This window comes from Salvelinus sp. IW2-2015, linkage group LG32 (genome assembly GCF_002910315.2).
Source record: "Salvelinus sp. IW2-2015 linkage group LG32, ASM291031v2, whole genome shotgun sequence".
Taxonomy (NCBI): domain Eukaryota; kingdom Metazoa; phylum Chordata; class Actinopteri; order Salmoniformes; family Salmonidae; genus Salvelinus; species Salvelinus sp. IW2-2015.
Window position 1 is genome coordinate 13465004 of NC_036871.1, and position 17957 is coordinate 13482960.

At 40.3% G+C, this 17957-nt stretch overlaps 1 protein-coding gene across 1 annotated transcript; it reads right to left on the bottom strand.

The window, feature by feature from the left end:
- Positions 1 to 7350: 7350 nt before the first annotated feature.
- Positions 7351 to 17522, bottom strand: LOC111957130 (epidermal retinol dehydrogenase 2). The gene is made up of 7 exons (XM_023977864.2): positions 17069 to 17522; positions 16367 to 16698; positions 15699 to 15830; positions 15302 to 15401; positions 14527 to 14671; positions 13959 to 14084; positions 7351 to 8483 (listed from the first exon to the last, which is right to left on the bottom strand). The coding sequence occupies exons 2-7, from the start codon at positions 16685 to 16687 to the stop codon at positions 8390 to 8392; spliced, it is 918 nt and encodes a 305-aa protein (XP_023833632.1). The 5' UTR covers positions 16688 to 16698; positions 17069 to 17522; the 3' UTR covers positions 7351 to 8389.
- Positions 17523 to 17957: the final 435 nt, after the last annotated feature.

Sequence of the window (17957 nt, forward strand, 5' to 3'; positions counted from 1 at the left end):
CACTCAGGCAGAAAACTGAATGTTCTATTCTCAGCCAGGYMCATATTTTCAAACAACATTTGAGCAAAATACGTAGTTTTGTTATGATCACAAGAAAMTCGTTATAATTCAGGGAAAGAGCCGCACGGTCAGGCAGACAAATCTGGATCCCTGCGCAGTCTCATTGAAGATCTTGATCACTTTTCAAGCCTACCTGGATTTAAACCTAATTATGACAAGTGTACCATATTACGTGTTGGATCGCAAAAAAAAGTGTTTACACTACCTTGTAGTTTGCCAATAAAATGGGCGGATTGTGAAGTAGACATTATTGGTACTCACATCTCAAAAAATATAAATGAATTTACCACAATCAATTTCAATAGAAAGTTAGTAAAAATATATAAGATTCTGCAACCATGGAGAGGTAAATACTTGTCTATTGGAAAAATCACATTGATTAACTCTTTGGTCCAATCACAGTTTAATTACTTACTAATAGCACTGCCTACTCCAGACAACTCGTTTTTTAAATCATATGAGCAAAACATATTTCATTTTTTTTGGAATGCTAAACCAGACAAATTAAACGTGCCTGTTTATATAATGAATGAGTTTTGGGGGCTAAAATTAAATATTAAAACTTTAAACCTCTCACTAAAAGCTTCACTCATACATAAATTATACTTAAAACCAAAATTATTCTCCAGTAGATTATTAAGAAAGGCTCATCCTTTGTTCCAAAATKGCCTTTTTGCTTTTATACAGATTATAATTTTTCATTTCCGACTAATTAAAATGAAATATCGCCCTTTAACAAGCCACACAAAGCGGGTTACAATTTCAGTTTTATCCCCCAGAATAGATATAATAAATATTACAACAAATGTCATGGTTAAACTCAAATATACTGATTAATTAAAAAACATCCTTTATAGATAAAATGTTGACATTTTTTATTATATTTATTAATGATATAACTCCATTTCTATTCATGATGTCACATATGCAGCTATTGAAAATATATGGGAATATCTGCTCAATCCAAATTTACAGCCAACTGATTGCAGAATTACCACAAAAATGGAGGCATTCATGMTTCATTGACAGCATGGCCAATGTTGAATGTTGAATGTTTATCATTTTAAACTTTAAAATTAAGGGACTTTTTTTCCGACTTGGGACCACACAGCCACTCCACTGAATAGCAGGCTGGTGATTGCTTTGCAATGCTTGCAGTTAGSCACTGATTCCTTCCAAACCACTCATTGTTGAATTTGCGATTTCCAACTTGTTGTGTAATGTTCATGGCCGATGAGCACCGATGCATTTTATGTATAATTTCTCTTCATATGAAAAGGATTAAAAAGGATTTGCCAGTAGATTGTCGACTTGAGTCATGATGATGACGACTGCTAGCTAAGATTTTGAAAGTATGATGACATAATCAGTCCAATTAAAGCTACTGTAGATATAACATGATTTGATGTAATTGTATCTGTGGCCAATGACCTTGAGCCTTTTTGGATGGGCACTTCTAATGTAACTCTATGGCAGCACCCAARGGGCTTRAATTTTCGAGCTCTCCCCTTAGACTTGGTGGTGACGTAGTGTCCCCATGAGTGACAGAACACTGAGCCAATCACRGCGCAACGCTCCGTATTTTCTGATGGCTTGCCCCAACACCACAGAAAGCRCTGAGCTAGGCAAAAACACCTGCATTTTGGAGCTCCTTTACTCAAGAAAACAAAAAAAGAGACCATGTTTGTATGCGGCTTTATTAACTCAATTATATATTTTTTTACATTGTTTGCAAACTGAAATGTGACACGTATTAATGCCAAAATAACATGAAAAATAGGCAAGCCCCCAGCAAAAAAAKTATAATATATATWTWTTTTTAAACAAATTTAGCTAGAAATGTGGGGCTCAAAACAGGTGGGGCTCCACCTGCCCTGAATGACGAGTCGCCACTGGGCATACAACAATCTCAGCTCTGTAAACTTTGCTGCGAAAGACTCAGAATCAATAGATCATTTATTCTAGTATTGCACCCATGTAGCTTGTTTCTGGTAAAAGGTTCAGGGATGGTTAAGAAATCCCAACATGCACTTAAAATTAACCTTACAAATAGCAGTGTTGGGTGATTTAGAAAGCCATAGTCAGTCAATAAATAATATAATAATACTCGTAGGAAAGGTTTTCATCTTTAGCTCACAATCTGTGGATACTATAAGATTGGAAAGGTTAAGAAATTATGTAAAACATCACAGCACAATTGAAAAATATATGGCACATGGAAACCAAATGATGTTTGTGTTGGGGATCCTGGAGTGCCCTGTAAGGGTGAAGGACATTGAGGTGGCAAAAGTTAGAGCGGTCAATCGAATCTCCCATGCAGAGGCGATTAACATAATTCAGAAAACAAGTGATGCTAGTGATGGTATGGTAGTGGACGCATCACAGCCTGTAGTAAATGTTTGCTGCCAGTCAAAAGATACCGTGTGTTAAAATGGTGGTTTTTGTTGCGTTCATTGCCACAGTTATAAACTGTACTGCACAAGTCAGAGAAATCTGAGAAACTGGACATTATTGTGGCTACAGCAGAAAGTTTTGGGGACTTAAGGTTTTGAAATCTGAAGACTTTTTACAGAAATGTTGTTTGTTTTAGTTTAGTATATTTATTTTTGGGTAGTTTGGTAGTTTTTGGGACTAGTTTCCATGCCGCACAGTATGTGGCAGAATGCACATAAAATTGTGCGATCGCCAATATACCATAGAAGAACATGYGCCTCCGCTCTCAAAATCCATGCCATTATCAACTGCATTACCKCTAAGACTCGCTTTTTGTGGGTCTTAAAACTTCCCTTTGAAATTGTCACTTTTGCAAGTTTTTAAAGACACACCTCAAATCTTGCCACCCTCCCACTGCGCAAGTGAGCTGATGTTAGACAGGTAAATTGCTGAACATGGCGTTAGGGCTCAAAAATGCCAGTGTGCCAGTTTTTACATGACGAAATTGCCAATTAACTTGCATTTGACACTTGCGCCTCCTTACAGCCAGCCAAACTACAGTCCTCAGTCTGCTAGGCTTCTGAGGGTTCAAATAACAGTAGGCTATATCCCCCTCTGTATGACCACAGTACCCTCCAGTGAACAAAATGTAGAAAGGCAATGTTCGAAATAATATTCCAACCTACAGAATTTTTACAATGTATTTCCCCACAATTGACACATGCAAAGGGTATACTAAACATCAGCAAAAATACAAARCATTTCATGAACCCTTTAAAACTCTACATACCTGAACCTGAATACTGCAACTAGAAACACCTTATCATTATTAACATTAAAAGCCTACATTAATAGTAATACATGCATTTGTCAGAGGGTTGACATCTACTGTGACAGGCTAACAACCCTAATTCACACCAACCATGACACTAATCAGTAGGACTCCCCTTCTTCCATATAAGACTATACAAGCCTACACCAAGGTCAGCATTAGTTGAACAATATTTAATCAGTAAGTCAACTGTACTTCACATCTATGGATAATAGGATTGCACTTCTCTACACATGACACAACAACATCTGGATTTGATGACTAGCCTGCTTGACATTGTACACCGCGAGCGAGAGCGCTGCAAGTATGTGCAACTTCATACTTGGAGTGCGTCTGAAAGTGGGCGTTGCAAAATATGGGGTGACAACAGCGATGGGCTGTAACATCAGTGGATGACAACAGCGATGGGTGTAACATCAGTGGATGGACCAACAGCGATGGTGTAACATCAGTGGATGGACCAACAGCGATGGGTGTAACATCAGTGGATGGACAACAGCGATGGGTGTAACATCAGTGGATGGACCAACAGCGATGGGGTGTAACATCAGTGGATGGACAGCGATGGTTAATCAGTGATGGACAACAGCGATGGGTGTAACATCAGTGGATGGACAACAGGGATGGGTGTAATCAGTGGATGGACCACAAGCGATGGGTGTACATCAGTGGATGGACAACGGTGGTGTAACATCAGCGCTCCGTTATCGGTTAGTTAGATCGACTGTAGCCAGGTGCACAGCTGGTCAGCATAATGTTTACATAGTAGGTTATGAGATCTAACGTAGCAGGATAAGAGAATTTACATAGCAGGTCGGGATAATAATGTGGCAGGTTAGAAGAATGAGGTTACGTTTAGGAAAAAGGTTAGGCTTAACTGAAATGCAACAGTTTTCAACAATTGACTCGTTGTGAAGCCCAATCAGCCATGCAAAACAGTCTTGAGTGGCAACAAATCTGACCAATTAGTTGATTCGCTTTCCATACACCCACTTCTGTTGATCCTCCSACTTCTGTTAACATGCCCACTTTCAGACACACTCCATGTATGCAGTTAGCCATGACTTGAGCAATATGCATACAGTAGCTATGTTGCCAAGGCCTTTTTATGCCGTTGACCATCAAATTTTTTATCAAAGGATGACTGAAATAAGCCTGGATCAGGCTTCTTACAAGTGGTTTGAAAAATATCTAAGACAGGACTCAATGTGTGACCTCTGGTATTAAATCTAGTTTTCTGGATAGTACAAAAGGTGTACTGCAGGGGTCGGTACTGGGACCTGTTCTCTTTACTATTTATAAAAATATATTGGTCTATCTGCTAAAACTTGCCCCAACTGTTGAACAAGCTGTGTTASAGCTGCAATCTGACCTTGTTACCTTACATAAAGCCCTGGTTGGTTAAAACGTGTACTTAATGCAAGCAAGACTAAAGACATGTTGTTCTCTAGTTCTTGCAAGAATGTTTCAGATGGACTACATATTTATTCATTGGATGGTTCTCCCATTGATCGGGTTCCCGCCTACAAATATTTGGCCATCTGCATTGACAAAGACTTAATAAAACATATGGATGAGCTACACTACATTACCAAAAGTATGTGGACACCTGCTCGTTGACCATCTCATTCCAAAATCATGGAGTTGGTCTCTCCTTTGCTTCTATAACAGCCTCCACTCTTCTGGGAAGGCTTTCCACCAGATGTTGGAACATTGCTGAAGGGACTTGCTTCCATTCATCCACAAGAGCATTAGTGAGGTCGGCACTGCTGTTGGGTGATAAGGCCTGGCTCGCGGTCTATGTTCCAATTCATCCCAAAGGTGTTCGATGGGGTTGAGGTCAGGGCTCTGTGCAGGGCAGTCAAGTTCATCCACACTGATCTCAACAAGCTACTTCTGTATGGACCTCGCTTTGTGCACGGGGGCATTGTCGTGCTGAAACAGGAAAGGGCTTTGCCCAAACTGTTRCCACAAAGTTGGAAGCACAGAATTGTCTAGAATGTAATTGTATGCATGAAGATTTCCCTTCACTGGATCTAAGGGGCTTAGCCCGAACCATGAAAAACAGCCCCAGACCATTTTTCCTCCACCAAACTTTACATGCACTATGCATTGGGGCAGGTAGTGTTCTCCTGGCATCCGCCAAACCGAGATTCRTCCATCGGACTGCCAGATGGTAAAGCATAATTCATCACTCCAGAGAACACGTTTCCACTGCTCTAGAGTCCAATGGCGGAGAGTTTTACTCCACTCCAGCCGACGCTTGGCATTGCGCATGGTGATCTTAGGTTTGTGTGCAGCTGCTCGGCCATGGAAACCTATTTCATGAAGCTCCCGACAAACAGTTATTGTGCTGATATTCCTTCCAGAGGCAGTGTTGAACTCGGTAGTGAGTGTTGCAACTGTGGACAGACGATTTGTACGCACTACACGCTTCAGCACTCAACGGTCCCGTTCGGTGAGCTTGTGTGGCCTACCACTTTGCAGCTAAGCTAATGCTGCTCCTAGATGTTTCTATTTCACAATAACAGCACTTACAGTTGACYGGGGCAGCTYTAGCAGGGCAGAAATTTGACTTACTGGAAAGGTGGCATCCTATGACGGTGCCACGTTGAATGTCACTGAGCTCTTCAGTAAGGCCATTCTACTGCCAATGTTTGTCTATGGAGATTGCATRGCGGTGTGCTCGATTTTATACATCKGTCAGCAACGAGTGTGGCTGAAATAGCCTGAGTGTCCACATACTTTGGTATATATAGTGTAGTTAAAAAGCTAAGATTTAAAGTRGGATTATTTTTTTGAAATATATCTTGCCTCTCCCTAAATAGCAGGAAGAAGATTGTATAGTCGACTTTCCTGCCAGATCTTGATTATGGTGACACCATTAACCAGATTGCAGCAGCCACTACTCTTAAACCTTTGGATGCAGCTACCATTGCGCCATTCGTTTTATCACTAGTGACAGATTTACCACTGCATCCTGTATTAAAAGGTTAGCTGGTCCTCATTAAAGTCCCGTAGATCAATGACTTACTCCCTTTTTGTTTACAAAGCCCTACTACACAAGCTTCCAATTTACCTGGCTTCGTTGTGTCGATAAACAGCTGGACGTAATGACGTCACACAAAACAAAAAAACTAGTGGCGAATAAAAATGTAGCGCTTGAAGTGTTTCCATTACGCATTAATAAATTGGCGACACCCTAATATGCCCTCCCAACATACCCGTTTCATGTGGAGCTAATAGTTACGTGACATCACGACCTTCAAAAGTATTCGGCAAACAATTTACTCCAAAAACAGTTTCAATTTATTTTGCCTTTAAATTCCCATGTACCGAATGAAAAGTACACGTTAAATGGRTTTCCATTGAATTAACTGATGGTTTTGTCACAGAAACTCTACGTTATATAGCAAATGTGCCCACTCTGGTTTTGGCAGTCGCGCTCAATCCAACCACTCGCAGATACTGTGYGGGTAGGCCATTTATGTGAAATAATGGATAGAAGCGATATTAGTTGTATTTGTCAAACAGCAGCCACCCTCGCTATTTATTGGCAAATAGCATCGCGCTCATCACCGTGCACATTCACCACCCTTTGAAGTTCATCATTTATTTAATCTGTAGCCTAAACTGCATGCTTTCCTGAGTCGTAGTGGGAGGACCACACAAGTTTACTTCGATAGGATGGTAATTATATCAATATTTGCGCATAAAGGCATTTCCACCGCCATTTCTCGCATAAAACATTTTACTGACACAAAACGGTCCTACCATGTCGAACGAACAAATTGTCTATTGACGATTACAAAATTGTTTACATCAGCCCGGTTGTCAATTTCTTCATGCGTCAAGTAGCATACTTCATCCRCATGAAATTGTTGGATGGAAACGTGGTTAGAGACAGGATTAGAACGGGTTTTCATTCGCCACAAGATGGGGCTATGATCATACATTCAATAATTAAGCACACTAGGACCGTGTTAGTGATTCTAGAAGCCATTAGGGAAAAAAGCCTGACAAGACTACTTTCTAACTTTATTTTTCAAGCGCAAAGCTAAATAAGTACTTTTTACTCTTAAAAGTACTTATTCAAATAACAACAATGTTACATGTAAACAATGCTATTGTGGTTATTAAAATGTAAACATGACCGACCATTTAAATAAAATGAGTTAWGTCACGCAGTCATCTCATCTTCAATGTCAAAGTAAAACATTGTAAATGATTAAGCAATAAATAAATACCTGTCAGTAAATCCAAATATAAAATGGGTAGGAGGTCCAGTTAAGAGAATAACAGWTTGGAAAATGAGTTTGTTTGGTGCATACTATCATTTATCATAACATTCCTAGTGGCGATAGAGTAAACAATCTTCGATGGCTACTGTAGAATTAACAAACTAGTTCAGTACACACAGGTAATGATCTCTTACATGACACTTTTTCCTGAGTTTCTCTACTTGGCCGTTAGATAATTACATGCACAATATGTTCTAAAAAACACCCATGTGAACAATTACATCATCTCAACACACCCACAACAATGGGTGTATAAAGAAAAAAAGAAAAGAGCATCAACAATACAAACCCTTCCAATGTTGCTTCAGGCCAAAAAGGGGACGCATTATAAAATGTGAAAAAAAGGGGGGCAGTACCCACTGAACGATAGAGTGAAAAAGGAACCACATTTTGCTATTGAGCCTGTCAGTGTAGGGAGCTAACATACACAGCATGAACTTCATGAAGTGAATATAACTCAAACATTTCATATTGAGTGTGTTGATCCAAAAAACTCAAGTCTACTTGTGTTGATGCTATGAAAATACATAGTGGTCAAACATGTTACATATTTAGCCGTATTTTATTACCCGATATAGCCTACACATATCCCTCGTCTGCCGATGTAAACTAGCATGTAGGCTTTTCGTCATACACTAAAATTAGTTAAATAAGAATTAAACATTTAAGGGAAAAAAACAGATAAACATGATAGGCAGTATTAATCACCTTTGAGTCTGAGACAAAATGTACTTAGTATGTGTGGTTGGTCTCGTCTTCTTCACTACTCTTTCTTGACGCGTCCTTTGAAGGCATCCATAAAGTTGAATGCTCCCAGGTACATCCCCAGCAGATTGCCAGTCTTAAAGGGTAAAATCCTGTGAAGGTGAGAACAGTCAATTAGGCTACATATTAGCAACGATCACTGCAACACACAACTTAAAGCCGATTATGAGAACAAACTAGTCTGGAATTGAAAGARTCAGAATGACTTCATTAGACCAAACTACAGCAAGTCATTTAGGCAAACTGGTAATCACAGTGGGACTAAATTAAATCTTAATTAAAAACAGAAAWCTGATGAAAATACAATAAATTATTCAGAGCATAATAAATGCGGTTTGAATGTCTTCCGGTCCAGCAACAAAACGYATTTCAAAGGGCATAATAACCCCATAACTGCACTACTCAATATGTTAATAACAAGAGAAGCCATTTCATGTCTTAATCAGTCAGTCTAATTGGTGGTGAGTGATTAAGTCTACTATATTAGTCATGGGTGTATTGTGTTGTATTCAACAGGAAGCCAACAACTCCCACTCAAAGGCCTCAAGGAACAAATGTAGCCATGCAAATCGCCCCAAATTAAGACAAAACCGGGCCAAATTTCTGAAAGCTTTCTTTCTACCACACCTGTYTCAAGGACATTTCCATAACACAAAAAGGCTTTGRTGTAGATTTAAATGTTGAGGTTGCAGATAATCATATTCAACTGCGGTCCTAATCAGGTCTAGGTCTGAATAAATCGGTGTTAAATAAAAGTCTTGCTTGCCCACTCAACCAGGTGCTGCTTTATCGGCGACTGATCCGTAATTGGCATCAATGCATAAGTAGTCTTGGTAAGTGTTTACCGGTACTGGCAAGCTTATGGAGATACAAAGACAAGGGGTTGTGAATGATATCACATTGTCTGGAATGCTTGGCAACCCAGCTCAACTAAGTTGAACTGTGTGCAGTGAAAAACCACCCACGTCCCTTCTTTCTGACCATCTATAAAAGACACAAGCACCATTAAGGGCACAATTTATATGCTAGGTCACCAAGGTCGATGACCAGCTTAAACCTTGCTGTTACACAAGGCAATTTAACGGCAGAGTCTCAGGTTGATCCATTGGCCTTAGTCCAGTCAACTATGGCCGGTAACCATTTTGGTCTTTCCCTTAAAAAAAAAGCCCAATGTAGCCAATTTTATCTCAATATTAAATAAGTACCTTACTGTGATTGGTTTCATTTAAAAATGGTTAAAACATTTTTTTTAAATGCTTCTTAGCGAAGAGCAAATTCTCAAGCAAGAACTGTCTGTAAGTGGAGTGAGTAGGGAAAGGAAAACTAGCAGTTATTGGCAGAAAGGTTTGAACTCTTATTTGTCTATTAACTAATTTACCGCCTGGTGTTRTCMCCAAGCAGGCAAAAACTCCATCCACAAAAAACAGGCGGCCTTTTCAAACAGCTCTTGCATAAAAACATAAATTAAAGCAAAAACATTTCCCCCCTACTGTCTATTTCCCGCTGTCGCAACCCCCAAGGATATACATTCCTACCGCCAGCAGAGTTTGCCGTGAAAGATGTGATTTGCATCTCTGGCATTTAGCCTCCACTCAGAGGAATCCCTAGGTAAACCATGAGTTCATTTGAAAAAGACAATAGCTAGGATTTCTCTAATTCAGGACTGCAACCTTCCAGCTAACCATAGCCAGAAGCTGCAAGCTGTTTTTATTGTGATTTATAAAACCTTAACCTACATAATGTGATTAAAAATTTGATTTGGAAACAACCACACGAGGAAACAATGCATTCAAATAATCAAAGATGACATAARTGACACTACACCTAATTTAGTTTAGAGCCTACATTTTTCATTCGTTTTATATACTATGCTACATTTGAGTCATTTAGCAGACACTTATTAAAATCGGTCACACTACATATTTAGCAGATGTTATTGCATGTGTAGTGAAATGCTTATGTTCATAGATACTATTGCACTGTTGGAGCTAACAAGTCACAACAATACACACAAATCTAAAAGTAAAGGAGGGACGTACAGTTAGTGCATTCATTTTAATATAGCTAGGTGGGACAACCACATCACAGACATAGAAAGTACATTTGTTCTTAATAACAAAGCTATCAGTACAGTCAGAGCTAGGGGGGGGGGGGGTTCAAGTGCTTTTTTTTGTTGTTCAAAAAACAGTTTCAGTTGCTTTGTTAAAGAAATGACACTCCCTAAACTGCTTTAAACAGTGTTGCTCACTGAAGCATGTATGAGAGCACCTGCTGTTCCAGACGACTGTCGGCTCACAACACCTTCATCCCAGAAACACTAGACTCACTCCAATTCGCCCCAACAGATGATGCAATGTCAATCACACTCCACAMTGCCCTTTCCCAGCTGGACAAAAGTAACATCTATGTGAGAATACTGTTTATTGACTACAGCTCAGCGTTCAACACCACAATGCCCAAAGCTCATCACTAAGCCAAGAACCTTGGGACTAAACACCTCTCTGCGGTGTGGTGCYAGGACAACAACCTCTCCCTCAACGTGAGCAAGACAAACGAGATGATTATGGACTACAGGAAAAGGAGGACCGAGCATGCCCCCATTCTCATCGTCAGGGCTGTAGTGGAGCAGGTTGAGAGCTTCAAGTTCATTGGTGTCCACATCACCAACGAACTATCACGGTCCAAACACACCAAGAGTCGTGAATAGGGCACGACCACACCTTTACCCCTCAGGAGATTGAAACGATTTGGCATGGGTCCCCAGATCCTCAAAAACTTTTACAGCTGCACCATCGAGAGCATCCTGATCGTTTGTGTCATCGCCTGGTATGGCAACTGCTCGGCATCCGACGTTAAGGCGTTACAGAGGATAGTGTGTACGGCCCAGTACATCACTGGGGCCAAGCTTCCTGCCATCCAGGACCTATATACACTAGGCGGTGTCAGAGGAATGCCCCAAAAAATTGTCAAAGACTCCAGTCACCCAAGTTAGATTGTTCTCTCTGCTACCGCACAACAAGCAGTACCGGAGTGCCAAGTCTAGGTCCAAAAGGCTCCTTAACAGTTTCTTCCCCCAAGCCATAAGACTGCTGAACAATTAATCAAATGCAAATGGCTACCAGGACTATTTGCATTCTTACACTGCTGCTACTCGCCGTTTTATTATCTATGCATAGTCACGTTAACCCTACCTACAWGTACAAATTACCTCGACTAACCTGTACATTGACTCTGTACCAGTACCCCCTGTATATAGCCTCGTTTTTATTTTGTGTGGGTTTTTTTTTTATACGTTATTTACTAAATATTTTCTTAACTCCATTTCTTGAACTGCATTGTTGGTTAAGGGCTTGTAAGTAAGCATTTCACAGTAAGGTCTACTACACCTGTTGTATTCGGAGCATATGCCAAATACAATTTGATTTGATTTTCAGGAGTTTGACTGTGATTAACTGCTTATTTTTTCCTATAGGTCCAGGTGGTATCGGACGCTTGAGATGGATAACAAGATGAATACCTTGTTAGCCTATCAACAGGCCAATCGGGCAGTTGGAGATGATCTCAATCTCCGGATGGGGGACCAGCAGGACAGACTTGTAAGTGTGCTCAGAATTGTACGTAGCCATTGCTTTTTCCGGGAAAGAGCAAGAGACATTCAACTTTGACCCAGTTGTTGCAATCGTTGTACCCTGACGTGACTTCATCTTCAAAATTCCTCTGCTCAGAACTTTAACATGAGGCATTTATATTACATTTAAATACTTACTGGAAATCTGACTTCTCAGACTTTCACAATAAAATAATATAAAATATAGGGGGTTTGGGAGGGACATCTAACGTGTGTAATTCCTAATACTTTTACATTTGTAGCTTAGGTGTCTGGTTGTAAGGGTGCCAAGGACCTGAAGTCAACAATGTGGCAGATGCTACCTTGCATCCTGTCAAACCGGCTTGACATCACCACAACATGTTTCAATTACTAGTTTCTAAAGACTAATTCTTCAAATTAGTTGAGATATTATAAAAAAAAGTGTTAAAGTACTTTTGTTTTTACTTGTGTAAGACATTGTGCAATTCAAATGTAACTCAATGTTCTTTGTGTACAGGAACCATTCATAAGAATCCTGCAACCTTTGATGCCACGGATAAGGGGGCCCAGATTCAGGTCACCCGTTACCTGTAAGGGCCTCCGATCGTGAAGACGAGATGCCGCACAGGGGAGGGGGAGTTGCTACAATGAGGGTCAGCATTAAGTCTCGGCCCACCTATCCCAAAGCCAGCCTCTACCCCAAGACTGATCCAATAGCTGAACCCTAGGGTGACTTCTACACCCTACCACCCCCACCATTTATTTATATTCTGTACAGACTTAGTCACTTTAGTCTGCTGGACCAGTGCAATAGTTATATCACGTAACTGCACTATGTAGATAGAATTATAATGAAAGTATATGCTGCTAATTCTCTGTAGTTATTCAGCACATGGGGCAGACACTGTCTGTGCTATATGCCTATTTTAGTTTCATCCTATTTTCTTTGGTCTGCATGTTTCTTTTGTACTTGATTTAATTTAGTCTTATTTTCAGTATATTTACAATGTTGTTTATTTCATTCCTTTACTATGTCAATTTTGTTGCCATTTCACTGTCAAAAAAAAAATACAATTTGATTTGACTAAATGTATTTGTCACCTGTTGATCCAGGGAACCMGTACTGGCCTCCTTACTTCTAGGAAATCAAACCTTTTCATCAAATGGACATGGCATCTAATGCATCTTAAATAATAAAAATAAGTGGCGAAAGGGAATAGGCATGCAGCAGGCTTGACGCTAAAGTAAAAAAAGTGTCTTGCCTCCGACTGGCAGCTGTACTGTCGCCGGTCGGGAGAAGGGCGAGTGGGCTGCGTAAGGAATACAGCACGTGAAAAGCATATCGCGGGTGCCTCGTGAATGAGGCGATGAGCAAAATAGCTGTTGAACAGCACGCGACCACTCTGGAGGGACGCCGGCCTCCCGATTGCTCGTTGCTAACTGGCCCACTCCCAGACAGTCCTAGCAAATTTCTTGCTTGAGAAATTGCCCTTCGCTAAGATAAAAACTGCTGCATTGGACCTTTAAAATCCCTCCCATTTATAGTCTATTGTAATCTGACCACCTCACTCTAACTTTGGCTATCCCTGGCCTGTCCTAAGAAAACATTAAAGACCCATACCAACAGTCTACTTTGGGTCAAGAACAGTAAAGCCAAGCCGCAAAGGATGCAATGTAACATCTAGAGCAGATATTAACCATTGAAATACTTTAATCTACTTTAGGCGGGAAGGCAGGCTAGAGAACTAGACTGAGGGCAACCTACCTTAGCAATAGTAGAGGAAACAGAGGTTGTCACCAGTGGGTATGACTATACTGTGCAGTTTGAGCATGTACTGTAACCATTTCTGAGTGTTGAAATGGAGTGACAATGCGTCGTGTGTGTCTGGGCAGCAGATCGCTCAGTGTGACAAATAGCAAAAAACAGCATGTTATTTCCATTAGGAAGAGAAGAGTAAGAACATGAAGGGATACTCACTTCTTCATGCCCATGAGAATATACATGCTCTTTGGGAGCAGAAGGTAGACCTGGTCAGTTAAAATGGCCTCAATGATCTTCTTTGCTACGTAGTCTGGTTCCAGGACAGGCACCAAGACAGGCCACCTGTGGAGTCGATAAGGTGGCAGGTAGCCTAGTGGTTAGAGCATTGGGCCAGTAACCGAAAGGGCGGTGGATCGAAATCCCCGAGCTGACAAGGTAAAAATCTGTCGTTCTGCCCCTGAACAAGGCAGTTAACCCACTGTTCCCCAGTAAGCCATCACTGTAAATATGAAATGTTCTTAACTGACTTGCCTAGTTAAATAAATATAATTTATATTTATATTTTTAAGTTCAATACCTCATAATATATATATATATATATATATAAAATAAACCAGCTATGTTGACTAGCAACATTGAGTAACTATCAGTCCACAATTGAAAAGTGTATATACATATGCAATGTGACCCTTGACCTTCATAGTGTGTGTATTGTGACAATAAAAAATAAAATGACAACTTTCAATGAAATCCTGTATAGCACCTATTATGGCTGATAACTTACTTAGAATTGCAGCCATCGAACATGCCAGTGTTCATGAAGTGTGGACACACAATGGTAGTCTTGACGCCATCCTTCCCCGTAGCCAGCAGCTCCAGAGCCACAGACTCAGCAAAGCCAATGGCAGCAAACTTGCTGGCACAGTAATCTATCAGGAGAGAAACACGTATTGGCATACAGTAGAGCAGGTTAAACAAGGGTCTCAAATCAAATTGTATTTGTCACATTCTTCATAAACAGGTGTGGACTAACAGTGAAATGCTTACTTACAGGCCTTTCCCAACAACGCAGAGAAAGAAAATAGAGAAATAATAGAAGTAAAAAACACTCCAACATAGAGGATATAGAAAACAGGTCTCCACATCAAGATAATGTAAACTAAATTGCATTGTTCTTGAACCATTTTCTTTAACCAAGTCAGTCTATGGAAAAGACCCTTCAGCTACAGTATATGAACAAGTTAAAAATGACATTGTCACACATTCAAGGTCGATTGATAACATCTCTATCGATCAGCTCAACGGTAGGTCTCTTGATTGCATTATGTTCTACCCAGAGTTTAAGACAAAGGCAATGTTCTGCACTATGGTTAAGGGGTGTGTAGGCTTTTGTTATTGCCCCATCCCAACACACCTGATTTAGCCAGTCATCAAACAATGATTAGCTTTCAGGTGTCTTGGTGCTGACTGGAACAAAAGCCTACACACTGTTGCTCTTCAGGACCAGTATTGAGGAACATTGGAGTAAGTCATTCAGACATGCATAGTGGGTGACTTACCTGCTAGTCCATTGACACCAATCATACCCGCTGTGCTAGCAACACTGACCAGGTGACCATGGTTGTTGGCAGTCATCGCTGGGAGGAAGGCTTTATAAGTCTAGAGAAAAAGAAAAAAAAAAATCAAAAGGGAGAACTTGTACAATGAAATATGAATTTCAGTTTGTTACAGATCTGTGTTATTTGAGGTGATGTGGGTGGAACTGCTACTACAAAGGACATAGGCCTACAATGAAGTTGACGCATTCACATTTTTACAAATGTATATGCTGATTTAGGATAATACCTTCTCATTTAAAATGCCTGCATTGATAAAGACTGCAAGGGCGAGAAAACAGACAAGATAGTTGTGTTGATGTCACTGTAGCAGATGTGAGCTGTAAGCGCATTAGCTCACCCAAAAGTGTGCCATGGTGTTAACTTCAATGGTTTTCTCAATGAGGGAGTCTGGCGCATCCATGAAATTCCTGCCTGTGACTATGCCAGCGTTGTTTATGAGAATGCTCACATCCCCCACTTCTCTCTTGACCTGAACAAAAACATGTTTAAAACATTTGTTAACATTCAGCACACCCGGTACTTCACTTTTTATGTATTTTTATTAACAGATACATATTTTTGCTTCCTCTATCCTGGCAGCCCATTGTTGTGGTGAGGAGGATCTTATGTGATATTGCTTTGTACYAACAAGTTAAACAGGGAAGGATCCTTATGCGTGACAGAGTTTAAAACCAGTTATAACAGTTGTGAAACATTAACTGAATAGCATGTAAGGACTTTCATGTGGCTTTCCCTTCCCTCTCAGCAACAATGGACATTTACTAAACAGCAACTCCACCTCTATTTCACACTGTACTATAATGAAATAGTTACTCACACAAGGCAAAGCCTGCAATTACAGGTTAATGGATGCTTGATAGACCACTAGGCAAGGTGATAATTACTCACCAGGGGCTAGTATCAGTGCGGGCTTTTTTTTTTCTCTCTCTTTCTCCAAGCAGCAACACCAATTCAACTAAGTACAGTCTTGATTAAAGACTCGTTGATTAGAATCAGGTGGTTTACCTGGTCAGCCACTCTGTAGACCTCCGCCTTGTCACTGCAGTCACACTGGTAGTGGTGGACCCTAGTTGCCCCTTTCTCCTTCACTAGTCTTGCAGTCTCCTTCATGCCCTCCTGGTTGACATCCCACAGAACCAGAGAGACGCCAAGGCGGGCAAACCTTTCTGCCATGAGCCGGCCAATGCCGCTGCCCGCCCCCGTGATCAGGACGATTTCCCCGGTGACATTTTTCTTCTTAAATGGGATGAACAGTCTGACAAATGCCTCTACGTTGTAATAAATGGACATTACAATCAACTGAAGGGTTTCTAGGAGGAAATTCATTTTGCTGACCCCTGGAAAGACAGTTGTCACAATTWAAAATTCACTTCTGTTTGTACATTGGTTTAATTGTTGCATGCTGGGTTATTCGTTGATATCCTAATAAACAATAGGCCTAGCGAATATATTATGTTTAGTTAATAAACATTGCAATTTAGTGTTCTACTTTCGAAGTTGGCAAATGTATTTATAACAACAATCTTTAATTTAAAAGGACATTTTAACCGATAACGCGTTAAGGTAGCCTAGACTACTCAAATCACGCAACAAACGCAAACAACTTTTAATTCGGTGATGTAAACAAACATCAATGCTACACCAAATGATAGTACAGTACGAATATATATATATATTTTTAAGTCAACCTAACCGACGCAAACTTACCTCAATAGAACATCAGCATCAACCTTGAATATTTTGTAACTACTATCGCCTCCTTTCAGCACTGGGGGGGTCTTTAATCGACCTTTGCACTCCGTGTCAAGGCGCACAGTAATCAAAACAACAACAAAAAGCCACGCAATGAAACAGGATTTTCTCTAGTTATATCTTCATTTAGAGTGATGAGCTCTTCAATTGGGTTTATCTGCACTTTCAGCATGGGTCCTCCTACTTTTCCCTTCTGCAAATCACGGATGCTAGCCCTGTTCCATTGATTTGTGCTCAAGCATGGCTAATTAATGTCACATGACACCCAACCAAAACTCGAGCTCCAGCCCGGAACGCCCTGCTGGATWATCCAGTTTGACCAGCTCAGACGGGTGACCGGTTTTTTAGTACAAACATAGTTCACTGTTTAATATTTAGTTGTATATGTAATGTGGGTGCTTTGGTGTGTTTGGACCCCAGGAAGAGCAGCAGCTAATGGGGACCCCTAATAAATACTAGAATGCACAACGTCCTATTTCGAAAATGTGGTTGCGCACTTTTCCTCTTTTTATGTTATTCATTGACAAACCTGTTAGAAAAATATACAGTTGAGCAACTACTATCCCGTGTTAGTTACGTAGGCAAATTAGGCTAACCAGTATTTATCAATGCCAGATTATATTTGCCTGGCGACGCAAACTCCTTGCTCAGGCCAAACGCTACACGTACATTTCCTTGTAATGTAGCGAACGATAGATAGAGCAGTAGTTTGAGTCATTGGGCAAAAATTACGTGTTATGTTAATCCTATAATGTTTGAGCAGAGGAACACACCATTAACAATAGCAAAATGCATAAAATTGCTGTAAATTAGCTTAAAAACAGCTAAGTAATCTTTAAAGTTT